Here is a 20456-nt window from a genome sequence, read left to right as displayed (position 1 = left end):
GTTTACTTCTGCTCACTCGACTCCAGCCTCACTCTCTCCCACTTTCCTGAGGCACGCAGTCTTTGTGCCACAGACTTACACACATTAATTTGGGATCCTTTTGCTTAATGTTGAAGCAGTCAAGCAGGTACTATCTAGTCTTAGCCAGCAGGGTGTGCCTAGGCACGTGGCTCTAAATTGTTTGATCATGGCTCCATAGTGGGAACCTGTCTCACAAGAAGATTTGTCATCCTCTCTGTTCTGAGTGGATCTCTTTAAGAAGTGTAATGCATCTCACTTGCTGCAACAAGACACTGTGCCAGACAAAATAACGCTTCCTTAGACAGTGTTTCCCCTCTCTGACATGGAGATGTTTTCATGGCTTCCATAAATTCCATATCCTGAAGGAAATATGCCTTCTTAAGTCATCTCTGTAGCTAACAAATCACTCTTTAGGAATTTCCATGAGGCTCTACCAGATACAGATTGAGAGCTTTTGAAAAAAAGACACATCTGTCCCTCTGATTTCTGCCTTTAGGCATGATGTTTTAGTATTTCCTGAGATTCACCATCTATCCCTTGTCAACATGATAGGTCTAGTGTAATGGGAAGTGCAACAGCCACACTTCCCTGGTTTATATATCTGAATGTTTCAATATTGATGAAAATAAATATATCTCTAGGTGGTAGAGAAACAAATCCATACCATGTCATCACAGAACAGTGGACTATCCCTACAACCCCAGAATATTATTAACTGTAAAGAAAAACAAGAATCAAAGTGAACCAACAGACCTACCATCTCATTTGGTTGGGGAACCCCATCAACTCTATCTCTGGCTCTCCTTGTTTTCTAACCTAACCCTTTCATCATATTTTATGAACATTTGAAAACAACTCCCTTGATACTCCACATAAATCAAATGTCTTTATTAGAAAGTATGACTTACCCCACTAAAAGTCATAGGCTTAACAGTCTAATATCTTCCCTGGAATCTTTGGGTACCGTCAGGTCATTTTATTATTAACACTATAAACTGCATTTGCTATAGGCAAAATTTATCTTTGTTCATGTCAACTCCTACACCTAAGACTCACGGATTATTGCAAAAGAAGGGTGTAAAGTTTGTAAGCATTAATGCAGTAGTGAGTTTGCTATGAGATTGTGTCTCCCAGAAATGTCAGTGAGGATGCACCCATGAAGTCTTACCACCAGGGCTGGCCAATACAACCTAAAACAACAGCATCAACGAATGATAACTTGTAAGGGGGAAAGCTTGCCCTAGACAAAGTACTATGAACTGGGGAATGCTGAGAGCAGAAATCCTCTTTCCCAGTGACAGATCCACCAATTGTTTATTCAATCCAAGCTCGTCAATGCTGAGATCATATATATAATATAACTAAACAGGTTGTATTCATGTATTTAGAAGAATAAATCAATGAAAGGAAAAGGCCATAAATTTGAGAGAGCAAACGGATGCATAAAGGTGGCTGTAGGGAGGAAAAGGAAATGGGAAAGTTATGTAATGATGCAATTTACAAAATCAACAACAACTTGAGTGTAAGTATGTTATGTCCAGAGGTGTCTCCTGCAATTTCATTGCACCTTATTTTAAAAGTTCTATTTTACATATATGTATGTATGCCACTTTATGCCTGACACCTGCAGAAGCCAAAGTAGAGTTACAGGAAGTTGGAAATTGCCATGTGTGTGTGTGATGGGAAATTTGCAAGAGTAGCGAGTAAACCATCTTAACATCCCCACACTTTGCATTTTCACCTTTGGCTATTTATATTATGTGCAGTTTTTTTGACACATTGCAAGATGGATAGTACATACAATCTGCACTCTCATATTCTTGTGTATCCACATACATTTGTATCATTTATCATCTATATGAGTCTATATAGAGAGAGATAAATGTATCACAGATGTACATTTTTGTAAACAGTCATCCATATGTGAATTAAGTATTTCCTGTTCTGAGGATATGACTTAGAGAAATGAGTAATTATCTAAAAGGTTAGAATTAACATGTTGGTGATTATGTCAGGAAACGGTTCTGTTCTTAAGGGAGCCACAGCAGCTCATTAACAGAAAGTGGCTGACAGTTTGGAAACACATAGAGACTATTGCGCTTACGTTCACCAGACACCAGCTGGAAAGATACGTAAGACCCCAAAATGTGTGAAAAACACAGGAGAGCATGTCATAGCAGACAAATACTCATGAGGAGAAGGATAGTTTTGGTAGCTCTGAATGTGGGGGAGGATCTGGATGACCTACACATATATGCATTATCTACTTGTATATGTACAGAAAGGGAAACATGGCGATACTGGCCCAAAGCCTGAACCCATCCACAGGACAGCAGGGAGTGACAGTTACACTACATGCAGCAGTGTACTAGTTTTGTCAAAATGAACAGCAAAACAAGTATCCAGAATCCTTTAGGCCTGTCATATTCCTATTGCCCTGTTTTTTATTTCTCAATTGCATTTGTAACACAGAAAATATTTATAAAGAAACAGAAGATCCAGATCAGGTATAGATGAGCAAATGTACCTGTGATATATTTCTTTAAGTTGTGTCCATTGGGTAGTACTGGGTTGATGTTGATGCTTTGGAAGACACTCAGAAAGCAGGTACTTCCAAAAGAGACACCCCTGCCCTGTCTGGGGAGATAGAAAGGCAGTTTGCAAATAAAGTCACTGAAATAAATCTTCAATCTACAGTTGCCATTGTCTGGGGTACCCCTGGTTTGAAGAAGTTAGCTGTAATTGAGTATCAGGTCTGTGGGCTTCACTCTGCATGCCATACAGTAAAGAGATAGGAGAAAGGAGTTTGTAAGAACTCTGACCACAGTCTGTAAAAAGAAAATCATTTCAACAGTCACCTCATTGCTTACCATTATGCCATTTTTCTACATTCAGGACCCAAGTAAATTGAAAGGGAAGGATAAAGCATACATAGACTGCAAGCCTCAATCACCTGAAGCCCAGCATTTCCTGGCTACAAGTATTCTTAGTTGGGATATTTATGTTAACTTTCTTTTACTAAGAAGCTCCTGATAGTTGCATTCTGAGTTTAGGTATCACTTCTGATGATGCTGACATCTTTTGTAGATGGATCATACTTATTCACTCTCCAGAATCCATTACACAGGCATGCTTATAACTTCATTACAAAGATGAGAAAAACTATAGTGAGAGGCTTTAAGTTTCACATTGTTTAAGAATCAACCAGCATGTGAAACTGGCTGAGATTTGAGAACAGGGCACAGGGCACCCTGACAGCTAATTAGTGGGTTCTTCAAATGACATGACTACTCTATAGTATTTTAGAAAGGAAGGTTTCATTGTAGAAAGAACAGTAAGAGGCACGTGGCAGAATCCTGAGCAAAAAGAGAAAGGAGTATAAGGAGTATACACCTAACAGCCAAAATTCTGGACCTGGCCATTAGAGAAGCAATGAGGGAGAGTTAGGGACAGCAGAGAAAGGAGGAGACCACATAGCTGAGGTGGTAGGGTTACAAGGAGAATTAGTAGCTGCAGAGAAAGAAGTATGTGATCTCAGGAAGTGGAAGTGGAAAGAGCTAGGGTCCTCATGGGCTTTGAAATGTATAGCAGGTACTTGTGATACTGAAGAATCCTGGAGGCTAGCATGTACTTTGGTAGTCTAATAGGCCCCACAGATAGCCATTTGTCACTTGTCTTTTGGCATTTATGGAAATTGAGTTTTCTTTAGGCCTGGCATGATATGTAACATTACATGAACAGCAGACATGTTCTCTCATGTCATGTAAAGCCTTCCTTGCTTATGACGGGCATAATTCAACTGTGCCTATCCTCTAGAGAGGAGATGAGAGGGCGGAAGAGGGACCCAGAATTTATTTAGAGAGAGGGGGCAGGGCCCAGAATCCATAGTCAAATGTTAGCACTTACTCTGAAGTAAGTGCATTCCCATGACTGCTTCCCTTTGCAGAACTGTAGGATAGGTTCTAAAGTCCCAACAGCCAGTGTGTGTGTAGGGAAGGCAGCCTAATCCTGAAATACAGGTTTGTCATTCTGTGACCTCTCCCCAAGAGCCAAAATTAGCTTTTCATCTGTCAGTGGCAATGGCATCAAGCTTGGAACCCAAAATTGTTTCTTACAAAGTTTTCATCTCACTTGCTAACTACACTCACTTTTGTCTCTTTGAGAGACCTTTGGAGTGTTTTGGAAGTGGACTTTTTTGTTATTGGTGAATGCTGAGAAAAGTAAACATGGAGTTCAGATTCTCAGGGAAATGAGGATGCACAAGTATTTGTGTATTCTCTGCTTCTCTGACATTTTATTAAAATTGAGAGTGGATATCATTTCAAGTATGCCATTGAAACATTTCTAATATAAGTAAATTTTACTTTAGCCAGTCCTTTGATATACATGTAATCATTTTTTATATTATAATTGCATTTGGAGCTTTGTTTTTATTTTAACGCATTTTAATTAAAATAGGATTATGTACCTTTCCCCCTTCCTCTTTCTCCAGCCTCTTCCCTCCAAACTATATCATCTTAAGATTAAAAATTAAGTTTGCATACCAAAGAAATTGATGTGATTATTTTTCATAAATAATTATATTGTGGCTAAATGTTACAGTACTTTAGAACATGGGAAACCTCAGTTTATTTTGATACAAGTTCATATGTGAATGCTGGGGGCTAGGGTTCAGTATGTGGCTTATGCAGTTCTGAGCTAAGAGAATGTTTTGTGCTAGAATGTCAGGATGCATGTGTGAAGTTTTCCATATAAACAGAGAGACTTGGAAAAGACTGCTACTTTCGAAGCTAAATTCTCACACAAGGTCAGATGGCGGCGATTTTCGTCTTACTTTTTTTTTTCTTTTGCTAGAAAATGGTTCAGTAGTTAAGAAGAGCACTGACTGCTCTTGCAGAGGGCACAGTTTTGTGTCTCCGTACCCACAAAACTACTAACAACCATCTGTAACCTATTTTGAATAGTGTCTTCTCTCCTCCATGGGCCTTGTTTATGGCGTGTACATGCATACATGCAGGCAAAACTTCCACACAAAATTCCCCAAATCCCCAAAATTCTTTTTTTTTTCGTGTTTCAGTTTCTATTGCACAGCTGTAGATTGTTGTACAGTTCAAACACGATGTCAAACCAGATAACATTTTAGTTTGAAGCTCCCCTTCCTAAGGGATTATTGATAACTGGTGGCTGTTGGGAATGGAGAATCATTTTTCTTTAAGATTGTGGTCACTGGCAGATTGGTTATGTTCCAGTGTATGACTCCACATCTATGGTATATGTCCAGCATAAAAGTTGAACTCAGTTATTAAAAATAAGGGGAGAGAGAAATGGGAAATGCATCTGTGGAGAGTTAGGGAGATTAGAATTAGGTCAATATGACCAAAATTCATTGTATGAAATTTTCAAACCAACAAAAATGTTATATTAAAGATTTCTTCCCTTGCCTTTTCTTGAGGTTTTATTATTTTTGTTTTCTATCATTTCGTGTGTTAATTCTACCCCATGGGGATCAATTTGAGGAATAAACTTGAAAGTCTTCCTTATTTTTTCTGCATCTGTGCTTTCCCTGAGGCATGCATGGTAACTTTCTTGTAGAAGCATTCTAGTCTAGCAATAAGGCTGCTCTGATCACATCTAAAGACCTAGGTCTGTGCCATCTGGCTGGAATGCAAGCTCACCCTTAGTACACGTCTTTAATTCCAAACAGTGAAGATAAAATTAGTTTTTAGAAGGAAGAACTGATGTTTGAAAGTGATGTCTGAGGAGCAGAAAAAGTGACGAATAGGAGAGCATTTTAATAGCATAGAATATCCCAACTCTCACCAGAACAGAGGAAGGAGAGGCAGTGCAAAGAGAAAGGGAGAGAGGACAGTTTTATTTTACTGGGATAGTTTTACAGAGACAGGTTGTAGAGAGAACAAAATAGACACAAGTTAAGACAGAAGGGGCCAGAAGATTAGATCTCTAGAGTTAGTTTGAGGTCAGAAACTTAGAGAAACCCAATTGAATCAGTCAATTTGCAGAGGAGTTTGACCCAGAACAGCTGAGTTGAACCAGGGAGGCAGAGTTCAGAAAGAGCTAGAAAGGGTGAGCTCATTCAGCTTTAAGTCTCAGAGTTGAAAACATTTTAGAAGATTCCAGGTAGGTCTAGCTTAGCAGATGAAGGCAGTAAGCCTCTAAGATAACACTTACATCAAGCAAATAAAAGTTATCACATATGGCACCTATGAAAGTTAGATTTACATCTAGAGCCCACAATTACATTAGGAAAACAAAAGTATTCTACACATTATAAATTCCAGTATATATGCTCACACTTCTAGACTTTAATGATCATCTCCCAAAAAAATAGACATTAAAAAGCAAGTGATGTTTGAAGTGATACAAAAATAAGAAACATTGCCCATTAAAACCAAGGAGAGACTAGTGAGGAAGGATAGAAAGATGGGCACTGATGGTGATAGGGAAAAGAAATAGCATAGGGCAATGTGGAAGCTCTGCTCCAGAGTCTGAACTGCTATTTTGTTGAGTGAGGCAGGAACTTGAGAGAACACTGATTAAGCAAACATTGCTCATGGGGATAATATGAGTATCCATATGATATAACAAGGACAGTAATAAACTCTTCTTACTTAGAGCTAAAATATTTATGATTTTAGTACTCCCTTCTCATTCCTAAATCTACACTATATGCTCCCTGATACCTTATGACGTTGTAGAAGGAAATTATTAAAATTGTTTTATACTAATATTTTGCCTGCAAGTATGTAAATACACCATATGAATTCAGTACCTGAGGAGTCCAGAATGTGCCATAGAGTGAGTTAATCATGCACCATTTGAAAGCCACACATCTAAGGTATATGGATAGCAAAAATTGGACTTTATGGGTTTAAGAAAAAAGGAGGATAAAAAGTTGTCCAGGTAAGGAGGGCAGAAGTTGGAACTCATAAATATAATCAAAATAAACTAATAAAAAGAACTAATGAAAATGGGGAAAATGTCTTTAATTATAATGAATACATTGCTTAAAAGCAGAACTTAAGTAATTAGTAACATATTACAAACCCATTCTGAGTGCTGCACTAATATAAAAGGTATACATTGCTGCATCATGAGGAGGTGAAGAGGAACATCTTACAACAGGAAAGTATCTTCAATAAAGCAAAAGTTGACTAGGCAAGGTAACATGTCCCATAATATTTTGTTAAACCAAAAGCATTTCCAGGATGGAAATCTAGATGTTCTCTCTGAGGGCTGTTTGGCTCTACATTTGACATCCAAATGGGTATAAAATACCTTCAGGGTGTAAATCCATGACATTCTCTCTGCGGGCTATTTGGTTTTACATTTGAAATCCAAATGGGGGTAAATGTGTGGTCCTTTAAGTGCAGATACACTTTCATACCAAGGATAAATTCATACACATAAGACACATAAGGCAGTTGAAACCAGTCATATACTGAATAAATCTGTTACTCTTGTCAAAATAAAATGCCTGATTTTGAATACTTTATGGGAAAATCTAGCATCTTCCAAAAGGGTATCTTCAAAACCATGTTGCATGACAGAAAAAAAAAAAAATCACAAGAGCGCATATAGCACACAGGGATCAACAGGAAAGTGAAACACCTGTCTGGCAGCAAATTGTGAAAACTTATGCAAACCAGGGAGCCAACATTAATACAACCCAAAGGATATTATCCCAGGACATAATCGCCTCCCCCTACTCTTCACCTCATAGAAGCTGCCCCAAGCCATTATCTTTATTCTGCTGACAAGAGTTTTATAAATGGAGAAACTCAAATCTGTCTCTTTCAGCCTCTGTACATGAGCCTCAACAGAAGAGCTTTAGAATACTTTTATGTAGTTGAATTCTGTAACCAATATGGGAAAGTATAGAAAAATTTAAAGCACATGGAATTGTAATACAAATGTAAAAGTCTTCACACTTGATATGTTACATAAAGAAAAATGCAAGAAGCCAATCTGCTGTGAGTTGTCACAGTAGTTAATGTCCTAGTATCCTTATGGGATCCAGTGCCCCGCTCTTCTGTACTCCTTAGACACCAGGCAAAAAAAGTGGTATGCAGATACACATACAGACAAAACATCCATCCACATAAAGTAAAAAGTATGTTAATGTACTTTGTCATGGTTATAAATAGAATTCTTTTGAAGTCTAAAATTTGTATGCTTTTTCCTTTGAAATTAGAATAATTTCCTCCCAATTTTCACAAGATAGTTCTATGTGGAAAATAAACATGATCTGAGTGAATACATGCTCATGTGTTTATACATAGAAGTACACACCTATATATTTATATACATGTGCATTTATCATAAGAGTTTCTTTATAAAAATCACTTCTCATAAGTGTTAAAACTTCCTTATATTGGGCTTAAACTTCTTCAGGACTACAAGAAAATGGGAATTCTTTCAACTTTATTTCCATGTTTATTATGAAAGAGGATGATTATATATGCTGTATTTAGGTACAACAAAGCCTGGAAGAACTGGAACCATGTCTTAAGAGCAGAAAAGGACTGATGCAGGAAAAACACATGGAGACTACTCCAGTGACGTTCACTATCAACTGACCAGGATTAAGTAAAAAAGTTAAATAGATGCTAAAGAAGGAGGAGAGTGTGTAAAAGCATACAAAGGTGCTCACCAGAAGAAGGATAGTGTGGGTAGCTCTGGTCTCGGGGCAGCATCTCAAGGAGACCTTGGTTCTGTCCATGTGCTGCATCCTCTGCTTGTGCCTATGCAGAATGAGAACCATGGAGCTGCTGGCCCATAGCATGAGCACCATGCACACAGCATCAGGAAGGGTCATGTAGATAACATGAAATATTTCACCAGTTTCCTCCCAAGGAAAAGAACAGCATTCCAAATCCGTTGGATGAGTTATGTTTGGGTTGCACAAACTACCAGTTATATGTGCAAGTATATCAGTGTTTACGAGGAAAGACAGGATCCAGGTCAGGCATATGAAGGGGATAATAAACTGAGGGGCTTTAATTTTAATTTTTGCCCAGCTGAAATGCCTTGGTCTGATGGTGATGGCCTGGAACACACTGGATAAGCAGGTACTGCCAAATGATACACCTCTGCCCACTCTATGTAGGTAGAAAAGCAGCATGTACCCAGAATCACTGGGGAAACATTTGACACCAAAAGCTTCCATCGTCTGGGGCACTCCTTTACAGAAGAGAGTTAAGAAGTTGGCCAAGGTTAAATGCATCAGAATCAAGTTCATGGCCTTTATTTGATTCTCCTTGAAGTAAAGCAAGAGATAATTGTATGCCAGATAGGAATTGCCTGAAACTCCAGCCAAAGTTTGCATTAAGAAGATGATTCCTACAGCCATGTCTTTGTCCCTCATCTTGTAAGTTAGTGATTCCTGAGCCTGGGAATCCTGCATGGGAAGATGAGGCATGGGCTTCAAGTACTATATCACTTTATCCCATCATTCTCCATCTACATTAGCCCTCAAGATTTATTGTTAACTGATACACTGTAGCTTATTACATCATTTCTTATTTTAAACCATTTAAAATTAGAATTATATCACTTTTCCCTTTACTCCTTTCAGCCCTTCCTATGTTCTGGCCCTCCAACACCTGGCATGCCTTGAGTTAATAGCTTCTTTCTCTTTGTATTAGTGTTACATAATCTAACACTAATATAAATGCATATTATAAGTAACTACATAAAATAACCTCTGAGTCAAGTTTTACTATTTGTGTGTATAAGGTTTTAGAGTTGACCACTTTGTATTGGGTAATCAATAAGGGTATTATTCCTGGGAGGTGTCTATGGTTTAAGGGAGATCATAGAAGAGGGAGTGAAAAGATTGTAAGATCCAGAATACCAGAAAGAAATATTCTGTTCTCAAATTATCTGCATAAACAAGCTTGTAATAGTGGCAATACAATATATGTGACAATGGGTAAAGTGAATTTTTTCATTGTTTGCCACTCATATACAAAAATTACAAATGGCTAATAACTTATAAGCTATAACTATATAAATTATTTGCAGTGAACAAATTCTAGCTATATACTGACCTCCTACTAAGATGTCATGTATGAATATTTGAAAAAGAGTTGAACATGGAGTGGTTAAGTATTTCTGAATTCAAGCTTGGTAAAGGAAAAACTAGTAACAAGGAATTAGCTGTGCATTATCAGAGAGAGTACATCTATTCAACAGGCCTTCACTAGACTAGTCTCCTGGATTCTTTATTATGTTGTGTGTTTAAAAGCAAGATGTGGGGTAGACATCATTAACCTCAAGCCCAAGGAGGTACAGGCAGATGGAAATCTGTGAGCTTCAGGCTATCATGAACTACATAATGAGTTCTAAGCCAGGCAGAACTATGAACTACATACACACTGACACCCTTTTTAAAAATAAGGTATCTGATTTGCTTTTTGTAACTTTTAATTGTTCTTTCAACAGAATTTTCTGTAAAAGGCATCTATTTGCTTGTGTATATTAATTGTATAAGCCAATGCCAATTAAGATTGATTATTAATAGGATGTCCTCCCCTCTGTCCCAGTTTCCTGGTAAGTGAAGGCTTTCATGGGACATGCCCCTTGGGCTAGTATGCAGATATAAGTGAGTATATACCATTTTCAGTCTTTCTGCTTCTGGGTTAACTCACTCATTATGATCATTTCTAGCTCAATCCATTTGTCCACAAATTTCGGGAATTTCTTGGGACTCTAGATGAGAGAAGCATGGGAGAATAGCAAAGTAGAAGGATCCAGAGGGTCCTAGAAACCTACAAATAGAACATTATGATAGGCAGATTTGGGCCCAGGCGTCCTGCTCAAACTAAGGCACCACCCAAGAACAATACAGGCGGTAAACTTTAAACCCCTACCCAGATCTAGCCAATGGACAGAACATTCTCCACAGTTGAGTGGAGAGTGGGGTCTGACTTTCACATGAACTCTTGTGCCTCATATTTGACCATGTCCCCTGAGGGGGAGACCTGGTGGCACTCAGAGGAAGGATAGCAGGATACCAAGAGACTTGATACCCTATGAGCATATACAGGGGGAGGAAATCTCCCTCAGGAATAGTCATAGGGGAAGGGAATAAGGGGAAAATGGGAGGGAGGGAAGAATGGGAGGATACAAGGGATGGGATAACCATTGAGATGTAACAAGAATAAATAAAAATTTTTTAAAAGATTGATTATTAAGTATTTGAACATATTCATGAACCATGGGAAACACAGTATCTCAGGGGCCCGCCTCATGCAATGAGCCATGTACAGCATGACTTCCAATTATTCACACAGAATTCACGTGTTTTTATATTTAAAGTATCACAAAAATTATTCAAGCAATCACAAGACAGGGCATAATATCACGGTAGGACCAGTACAAAAAGTGAGTGTAAAAGATTCAAAAATTCACAGAAAATGGCATGGAAAGATCATAAGTGCCACAGACAGTGAGTGGATGACTAAAATAAAATGGTATTTTCTGTCCAGAAAAGAGATGATGCACATGTGAAGTCACTGTATTTGTAATAACATGTAGAAATCCTGTATAAGCTCACCTCAGGCAAAATTTTAGTGTAGAGGAGTTTGGCATGAAGTCCTGCCTCTGGTTGAGTCATTGGCAACTGATAGCTACTAGGAGAGTAAGAGACAATATTTCCTCTAAGACCTTGGCTTCAGGGTAGGTCACACACCCACTAGTATATGGGCAGCAAAAATTGGATTTGATAGACAGGGAGAGATGGGGGAGGGACAGAGAGGAGAGACAGACACAGAGACAGAGAGAGACAGAGACAGAGAGAGACAGAGACAAAGATACAGACACAGACAGGGAGAGATAGTCACACACACCCACACACACACACACACACAGAGAGAGAGAGAGAGAGAGAGAAAGAGAGAGAGAGAGAGAGAGACAGAGAGAGACAGAGACACCCAGAGAGAGACGGAGGGAGACAGAGGGAGAGAATGCAAAATTGGGTAGGTAAGGAAAGGAGGTAAGGTGCATCTGGGAACAGATGAAAAAAGGTGTTACGGTCAACAGTATATGAAATCCTCAAATAACTGATAAAATATTAAAAAGAAACAAAACAATAATACACTAAAGTGCTAACTATTAATGCAGTTAAATAGTGATTTTACTACTGCAGCAGAATTGCTAATATATTATAATAGAGCCCATATATGAAAAATATCTTATTTATGATATGAAGTTATACTCATAAAATTTTGAAATCCAGGTCTGAGATATGACTCAGCAGTTAAGAGGACTGACTACTCTTAACTACATTCTAGTTATCAGGACCTGTGTTCTAGTATCCACATCCATGTGGTAGCTCACAATATCTTAGCTCCAGTTTTAGGAAATCCAGTGCCCTATTCTGACCTCCCTGCCTCTGTATGCATACTGTTTACGGACTTTCATGCAGGCAAAATACCCACAGATAAGCCAGGCATGGTGGTACATGCCTGTAATCCCAGCACTTGGAAAGGAAAATCTCTATGATTTTGAGGCCAGCCTGGTCAACAAAGTGAGTCCAGGACTCCCAAGTTTACACAGAGAAACTAAAAAAATCAACTCAAACCAACCGAGCCCCAACAAAACAATCAAACAAACAAACAAACAAAAATCCACAGATAAAAAGGAGGCCTAAACTCTACACAAAGAACTGCAGGTAACTGAATAAAGCTGGAAGCAGGTGAGCTGACCCTTCCAGGTAAAAGCAGACCACTCTATTATGCAGTGCTGAACAGACAGCCTTGAAAATATACACACAATTCACATTGCTCAATTGGAGATATATATATGCATCCAATAATAAGTGACTAGAAAGAGGCCATGAATTTGAAAACAAAATTTTCAAACAAAATTTTATTTTGCAGAGTTTGGGGAAAGAAAGGGAACAGAAAAACTTAAGTAAAATGCAAACTCAAAAATATTAAATAATAATTGAGATCAATTTGAGTGTATCATTATATTTTTAATGTTGAGATTTTTTAATTTTTAAGACAGGGTTTGTTTATGTAGTTCTGTCCATTCTGGAATTTACTATGTAGATCAGGCTGGCATAAAAAATGCATAGTATTCTATCAACCTCTACCACTGTAGTTCTGGAATTAAAGCATTCACCATAACAGCAAGGAAAAGTATATTTTTTTATGCATCTCTGCATTTTCATATCCACTTCCTCATGAATTTCCTAAACCTGAGTCATTTTTTAAATGATGAAAGTATTTCCAAAGTAATGAAACAAATAAGTTTCCATATCTCAAATATCTTCACCAAGTTTTAAGAAGTTTATCATAATCTAAGATGCTAATAATTTAGAAAGGTGTGATTACTATCCCTGAATTGCTGCATATTCCAAGTTAGAGCGTAAGATCTAATCTGATTTCCATACAAACTCTCTTCTATGTAGAACTAGATAGTTTTGAAAAATCTTGCCACGCTTGAAAGCATGTATTGGAAGAATACATGGTGGTAGAAACTTGAAAATCCAGTCTAGATTCCAGAGGTGGGAATTGAGCAACTGACTAACTCACAAAACAGCTCTAATTAATTAAGAATCAGTATCATTGTCTCATTTTAAGTACTATCGGTAACTTCTAACTTGGATCCCTTTAATGAGAAGCAGGGTTATCTGTGTGATCAGGACCCTATGCTTCTTTTCTTACATGAACTTTTCCTCAGGATTCCTCATTTCATGTCTGTCACCCACCTAGTCCAATCTCAAGTTCCATTTGCTGGTGCCATTACTTACCAAGACTCTTGACACAAATTTTCCTTTGTAGACTCCCCTTTTCAAAAAGCAATTCTTGCCTGGGATACTGTTGCCAGTTCCATGGTCCCTATAAACAGTATGTGAGCTGGAGTGAGGCATCCGGTGCCTGTGGGATGGATGGATCTGTGATTCTGTGATCTCACCTCCCCTTAGACCTTCAATTATCTTTTCTTTTTCAGTAGCAGTGGACATGCAGGTGTGAACAGCCAAACAACTCTTCTGAGAACAAGTCACCACAAGTGATAATGGAAAATGCTATTTTCTTTCTTTCATCTCTGAAGAGAATACTGAAGGTGCAGGTGATGGTCTGATAGTTCTTGATCCCAAGTGGAAGACAAATCTCATATGTAGGAAACAAGAAATTCTGGGGACTGGCACATGAATGATTGGCAGTAAGCTATGGATGCCCCATTGCATTCTTTCCTTCCCTAAGGAAGGAAACTTAGTCATTTCCTATTTGTTAGTCTATGGCAGTGGTTCTTAGCCTGTGTGGTTTGAGGGACCCTTTCACCGGGTTTCACCTAAGACCATTGAAAACACACACACACACACACACACACACACACACACACACACACACACACACACACATTTAACTTCATAATAGTAGCAAGATTATATTTATGAAGTAGCCACAAAATATCTTTATGGTTAGAGGCCTCCACAACATGAGGAACTGTATTAACAGTTGCAGCATTAGGAAGGTTGAGAACCACTGGTCTAGAGTGACATCGTCATTTAAAATGTTGAAAAATAACTAAGATGAGAGAAAAGTATGATGAGAATTCAAATGGATTTGTATAAAATATGCTGATATGATATAACAAATCATTAGATTCTTTTGCTCAGTCAATAGCTCTGAACTTACATCACATTGTGTTACCAACTGTTACTTAGCTTTTATTGAAAAATGCACTTTATCATTTGTACTGCCATTAGCAATAAGAAGGGAACCTAAATTACATTTAAAAAACAAAAACTGAGGGTTCTGAAAATGTGAGTAGTGACAGCAGCAGGAATATACACGGTAACAAATCATGAACATCTCAAGAGCAACTAAATCTCTGATATTAGTTAATCCTACCCTTTACACCATCTTCTCCCAATCTGATCCCATCCCTATTTAAACACTACCACCTTCACTTTTCCATTGCTTTGTTTTCCTACCATATATGTCTCACTATGCCCACTTTCATTAAGGATTTCCCATCCACCATGGTCCCATAATCACTTCCAAGTTCCACAGACAATCCAAATTACATAAACAAATCTCAAAATTCTTAGCTATGACCTTCATGCAGGAAAGAACATGCAACATTAGTCTATTTGATCCTGAGTCACCTCATTTGGTGCAAGACTTTTCAGTTTCATGGTACAGATTCATGAACACTTCTGCTACCTCTTCTTTAATTCTATGGAATAATTTATAGTTACACCTTCTGTGGCTTTGTGCAGAGCAAACATTTTATAATCACTTCAATGTCATTCAGTGATTTGGATGTGTTCAAGTTGTTCATATTTTCTATCTTATGATTAAAAAATTAAATACATACATATATATTTTTTATTGTCTACCTCTCTCTTCAACTTCAGTTCCTCTCTTACTTTCCATAAAATGTTTGTGTGCCGTCTTCATGTGCTCCTTTTTTTTTTTTTTTTATCTCACTGAATCCATTTAGTGCAGCCTGTAAGGGCACAGGGCCATCTGCTGAAGCATGGGTAGCCTCTCAGGAGCAACTCACTAGAAAGAAAACTGTTTCACACTATCCCAGACACAATCATTTAGTAATACCTCCTTTGTTAGGCGTGAAACGTCCCGAGCTTCTTCCCCATCTATGTTGGTATTTTGACAGATTTGGCCTTATAATGTCTTCTATAAACAGTACCAATCATTGTGGCTGAATGTGTGCATACGATAAATTGTCACAGACAATAAATAGTGTTTTGGTATAGACATCTACTTCCTCTGGATCTTAGCTCTCTGCAATCCCTCTTCATTGACAAGGGGTCATGCTAAAATTGTCTCTCTAACATACAAACTAAGGCAGAAACAAGGCAAATAATACCACTCACCATGATCTCAAAAAACTAAAAGCATGCTGGGATAAATCTAACCAAATAAGTGAAAAACTTGCACAATGAAAACTTTAACACACTAAAGGGGAAAAAACTGAAGAAGTCACTAAAAGACGGGAAAACCTTCTTTGCTCATGGATTGGTAGGATTAATTTTGTGAAATTAGGCATCTTGTCCCAAGCAATCTACAGACTCAGTACAATCCCATCAAAATTCTGTGAAACAATTCTTCACAGAAATAGGAAAGTTTAATTTTATATGGAAAAACAAAAGACTCAGTGTTGTTAAAGCAATTTTAAAAAGCACAAAAACTACTTGAGGCATCAGCATCCCAGATTTTAAGTTATATTACACATCCATGGTAATAAAACCATCATAGTACCACAGGAAAATAGACACACTGACTAATACAATAAAAATCAGATTCCACGTAAAGTGCACACTCCTACAGCCACCTGATTTATGGGTACAGATACTATGCTTGTACGGATGTCTGTGCACCACTTTCACTTCTGGTTCCCTTGGAGACTGGAATAGGCCATCATACCTTAAATTCCTGGAGTTATAAACAGTTATGAGTTACTATGTGATAGACAGAACTTGAAACTGAGGCACTCTGAAACAGAAGCAAATGTTCTTAACCATTGATCCATCTCTCCATTCCAAGCTGACTGGTTTTTTGACAAAAAAAGCCAGTAACATACACTTGAGGAAAGAGATCATCTTCATCAAATGGTGATTGTTAAATTAGAAATCTATGTGTAAAAGAATGAAAGTAGATCCTTATTTCTCACACTAAAAAACTAAAGCCTCCAAATGGATCAAGAACTGCACCATAGGACATAATATCATGAACAATAAAAAGGAGAAAATAGCTAATATGGTAGGATTGATTATACTGTCGCCCATAGAATAGAGGTTAAGATCAACAATTGATAGTTAGAAACTAAATGAAGCATCATTGGTCAAGAGGAGAGGTAGCCTACAGGTCGGAAAAAGTCTTTACCAGGTACTCATCTGACAGAGGATTAGTATCAAGAATAGGCAAAGAAAACAAATGGCAGAAATCAACACCCCCTGAACCCAAATAATTTCAGGAAGATAAATCAATTTATAATAGTGATGTTTGAATTTACTGAAAGGTGAGTTTTCAATGTATTCTTTAATTCCTTGTTATCTATTTTCAGACAAATTACAATTTTTAATTTTAGTGATTTGTGTCTGCTTCTTTTTCTTATTTAGTTTTCATTAGGATTTGCTAATCTTGCCTATTATCTCATAGAACCAATTCTGTTTTTATCAATTATTTCTATCATTTTTTGTCTTAGATTCATGAAATTCTTTTGTTATTTATATCATTTTCCAGAAAGAAGAGTGTGGGGATAGAGAACTGCTTTTGATTTTTTTTTAACTCATCAGTAGTAACATTAAGCTATTTAATTGAAATCTCTATAATTTTTTGCAAAAATAAAACAAACATGAGAAAAAGAGAATATACAGAGGACCATGGACATAAAAGTAAACCTTTGTCCCAGCACATGTTGTAGGATGGACCCATTTTGGGTCAAAAGTTTTGTGGATGGGTTGGTGTCCTTATCCCTCCATTGGAAGCCCTGCCTGACTACAAGAGGTAGCCACTACAGATTCCATATGCCCTGCAGCTAGAAGTCTCAGCTAGGATGACCCACATAGACTTCCTAGGACCTCATCTATTCCACGTCTCTGGCAAATCCCAAAGATGCCCCCACCTTTGACTTCCATTCTCTCATCTAACCCTCTCCCCTCATGCTTTTCCCACTCTACATACTACCTACTCCTAATATTCATCCCTGCTTCCCTACCCATTCCCTCTTCTACCCAAGGACTCCACAAGAAGACCTGGAGAATCTATTTATTTGTGCCTATGGGGGAATCACAAAGACTGAACCTCCAATAAGGGAACATATGTGGACTGGTCCTAGGCCCTTAGCATATGTGTAGCAGATGTGAAGCTTGTTCATATGGATCCTCCAAATGAAACAGGGTCCTTTCTGACTCTGATGCTTCCTTTGGATCCCTTTACCCTAACTGGGATGTCTTGTATAACCTCAGTGGGAGAGGATGCACCTAGCTATGTACCAACTTAGTGTGCCGAGGCTGGTTCATAACAATGAGGGGCCTCCCCTTTCTCCGAGAATGAGAGCGAACATGGGAGAGGGGTTGTGCAAGGGTGAGATTGAGAAGAGAAGAGTGGAACTTCAATCAGGATGTAAAGTGAATAAATATATTTTCTGTGTATAAACATGGACTTTTATCTGTGTTTTGTTTGTTTGCATGCTTGCTTAGTTGTCCTGGAATGTGATTGGTTGGCAAGCATTTCTATTTAAAATATTTCCCAGTCTCCTCCCTTCTCTCCTCCCAGTCCCATCCTCATTCACCCTCCCCAATTCCCCACTTCTCAGAGATAGGGAGGCCCCAAGTGGTACCGACCCACTCTGGAATCTCAAGTCACAGCAGAACTAAACTTATCCTCTCCCACTAAGGCCTAACAAGGCAGCCTAGATAGGGGAAATGGATACAAAGGCAGCAACAGAGTCAGTGACAGCCCCTACTCCCATTGTTAGGAGACTCACATGTTGACCAGGATTGGCACTTGCTACATATGTGTAGGGGATCTAGGTCCAGCCTGTGCATGCTCTTTGGTTTCTGTTTCAGCCTCTGTGAGCTCACATTGGCCAATGTTAATTTCCTTTGTAGGTCTTCTTGTGGTTTCCTTGACCCCTTCAGCTTCCACTATCCTAACTCTCACTCTTCCACAAGATTCCCCAAGCTTGGCCTATTGTTTGGCAGTGGGTCTCTGCTGCTGTATCCATTACCTGCTGGATAAAGCCTCTCAGAAGAGAGTTATGCTAGTGTCCTGTCTGCAAGCATAGCAGCGTATCATTAATAGTTGCAGGGCTTGGCTCTCTCCTATGATGTGCATCCAAATTTGGGCTAGTCATTAGTTTACCATTCCTTCAATCTCTGCTCAATATTTATCCCCACACTTCTTGTAGGCAAGACAAATTTTGTAAAAGGATAGGGCTAGAGAGGTGTCTCAATGGTTAGGAGTGCTCTTCCAAAGGAGTTGGGTTCACTTGCTATCACACACATGGCAATGCACAAGTGTCCATAACTTCAGTTCCAGGAAAGCTGACATCCTCACACAAACATACATGCAGGCAAAACATTACTTAGAGTAAATCAATAAATTGTTTAAAAATATGTTTGTAAAAATGAAAAATAGAAGAAGAAAAAGAGAGAAGGAGCAAAAAACATCAATTGGAATTCCAAAGGAGATTAGAAGAAGGTGTCACATCCCCTGGAGAAGATGTGGCAACTGGGATTTGAGGTCAGAAGAAGCCATTCTGAGGATAAGAATATTCTCTCTTTCATCAGAATTTGACACAAAAGTGGGCAGAGTTAATGAAAATTTTACTCCCCACCCCTCTATTTTTTGAGATAGATGTTCTCTGTGTAGTCTTGACTGTCCTTAACTAGCTTTGTAGACCAGGCTGGCCTTGAACTCACAGAAATCAACTTGCCTCTCCCTCCTTGAGTGCTGATATTACAGGCATGTGCCATCATGCCTGTCTAGTTAGTGAAATCTAAATGTATTAAATGTACTAAATGTACATAAACATGGGAAAAGGTGGTTTTACAAAAATAAGTTTCATACAAGTAATCAACAAAGAAAGAATAGGATAATACTACAAGTTCCAAAAACCCAATTATTTCTTGTAAAATTCTATCAAACTTTTATCTGTTGTTATATTAGCATGAATGACTAGTCCTTGGCAAAATCTCTCAAATATGTTCATTATTGCAATAACAAATATTTGTTATTTACTTGTCAAAGACTCTTAGATTGCTGAACATTGTCTGTTCATGAAGACAAAAGTAATCAAATATATTTCACTACATTAATTTTTAGCAAGTAGTTAAGAAAAAGTAAGCTTATATATTCAATAAATTTTAACCAGTTTAATCAAATAAAAATTTAAAAAGATAAAGATTAATACATTATATATGCAATCAGATAATTATTTTAGTAAGCATGATAAGTAATTTAAGTAACATTTCTTCATTTACAAAAAAAATTTGTGTGTATGGGTTTGCAAATTTGTCATACTCTGTTTATGAATTGATAGTTGCAACAATGTGCTGAGTATGTATGAGCGACAGAATAACAATTAAACATAGATCAGAAAGAAGTAATTTGCATGTTGGCCTATTATTGATGCTTTTAAATTCATACAAAAAAAACAGAGTGGAGATTCACAGGAGTCATGGGTCATCAGAAGAAAGAGACTTGCATTTAGGCAGCACTTAGAGACTACTACAGAAGCATTTTCTATGAATTATGTGGGATGATAAGCAGAGCTAAATAAATAAGAGGAGGGAAACTGTGAAAACAAATAAAATGCTCACCAAGAGCAGAATGTCCTTTGTGGCTCTGGACTTAGGGTAGGACTTGAGATAGAAGTTGATCCTGTGCTTCATTACCTGCTTGTATCTGTAGAGGATGCAAACTATGGTG

General features: G+C 37.9%; 2 protein-coding genes across 3 annotated transcripts in view; one reads left to right on the top strand and one right to left on the bottom strand.

Moving 5' to 3' along the window:
• Positions 1–15374, top strand: part of PPP2R1A (protein phosphatase 2 scaffold subunit Aalpha) — a 38305-nt gene extending 22931 nt beyond the window's left edge. Inside the window, exon 15 of one of the 2 annotated variants that reach the window (XM_084771940.1) lies at positions 14005–15374. In XM_084771940.1, the coding sequence (XP_084628066.1) occupies positions 14005–14024 (20 nt within the window). In that variant the 3' untranslated portion in view covers positions 14025–15374. Of the gene's footprint in view, positions 1–14001 lie in introns of both variants that reach the window. The other variant, XM_084771939.1, reaches the window with a different exon arrangement.
• On the bottom strand, positions 3881–11131 carry LOC311592026 (vomeronasal type-1 receptor 4-like). The gene has a single exon (XM_084771957.1). The coding sequence runs from the start codon at positions 9458–9460 to the stop codon at positions 8510–8512; it is 951 nt and encodes a 316-aa protein (XP_084628083.1). The 5' UTR covers positions 9461–11131; the 3' UTR covers positions 3881–8509.
• Positions 15375–20456: the final 5082 nt, after the last annotated feature.

The sequence above is a fragment of the Acomys minous genome (assembly GCF_964271855.1).
Source record: "Acomys minous genome assembly, chromosome: 2".
NCBI classification, from domain to species: Eukaryota; Metazoa; Chordata; class Mammalia; order Rodentia; family Muridae; genus Acomys; species Acomys minous.
The sequence above is the reverse complement of the archived record's forward strand: the minus strand, read 5'-3'. Positions and strand labels throughout refer to the sequence as shown.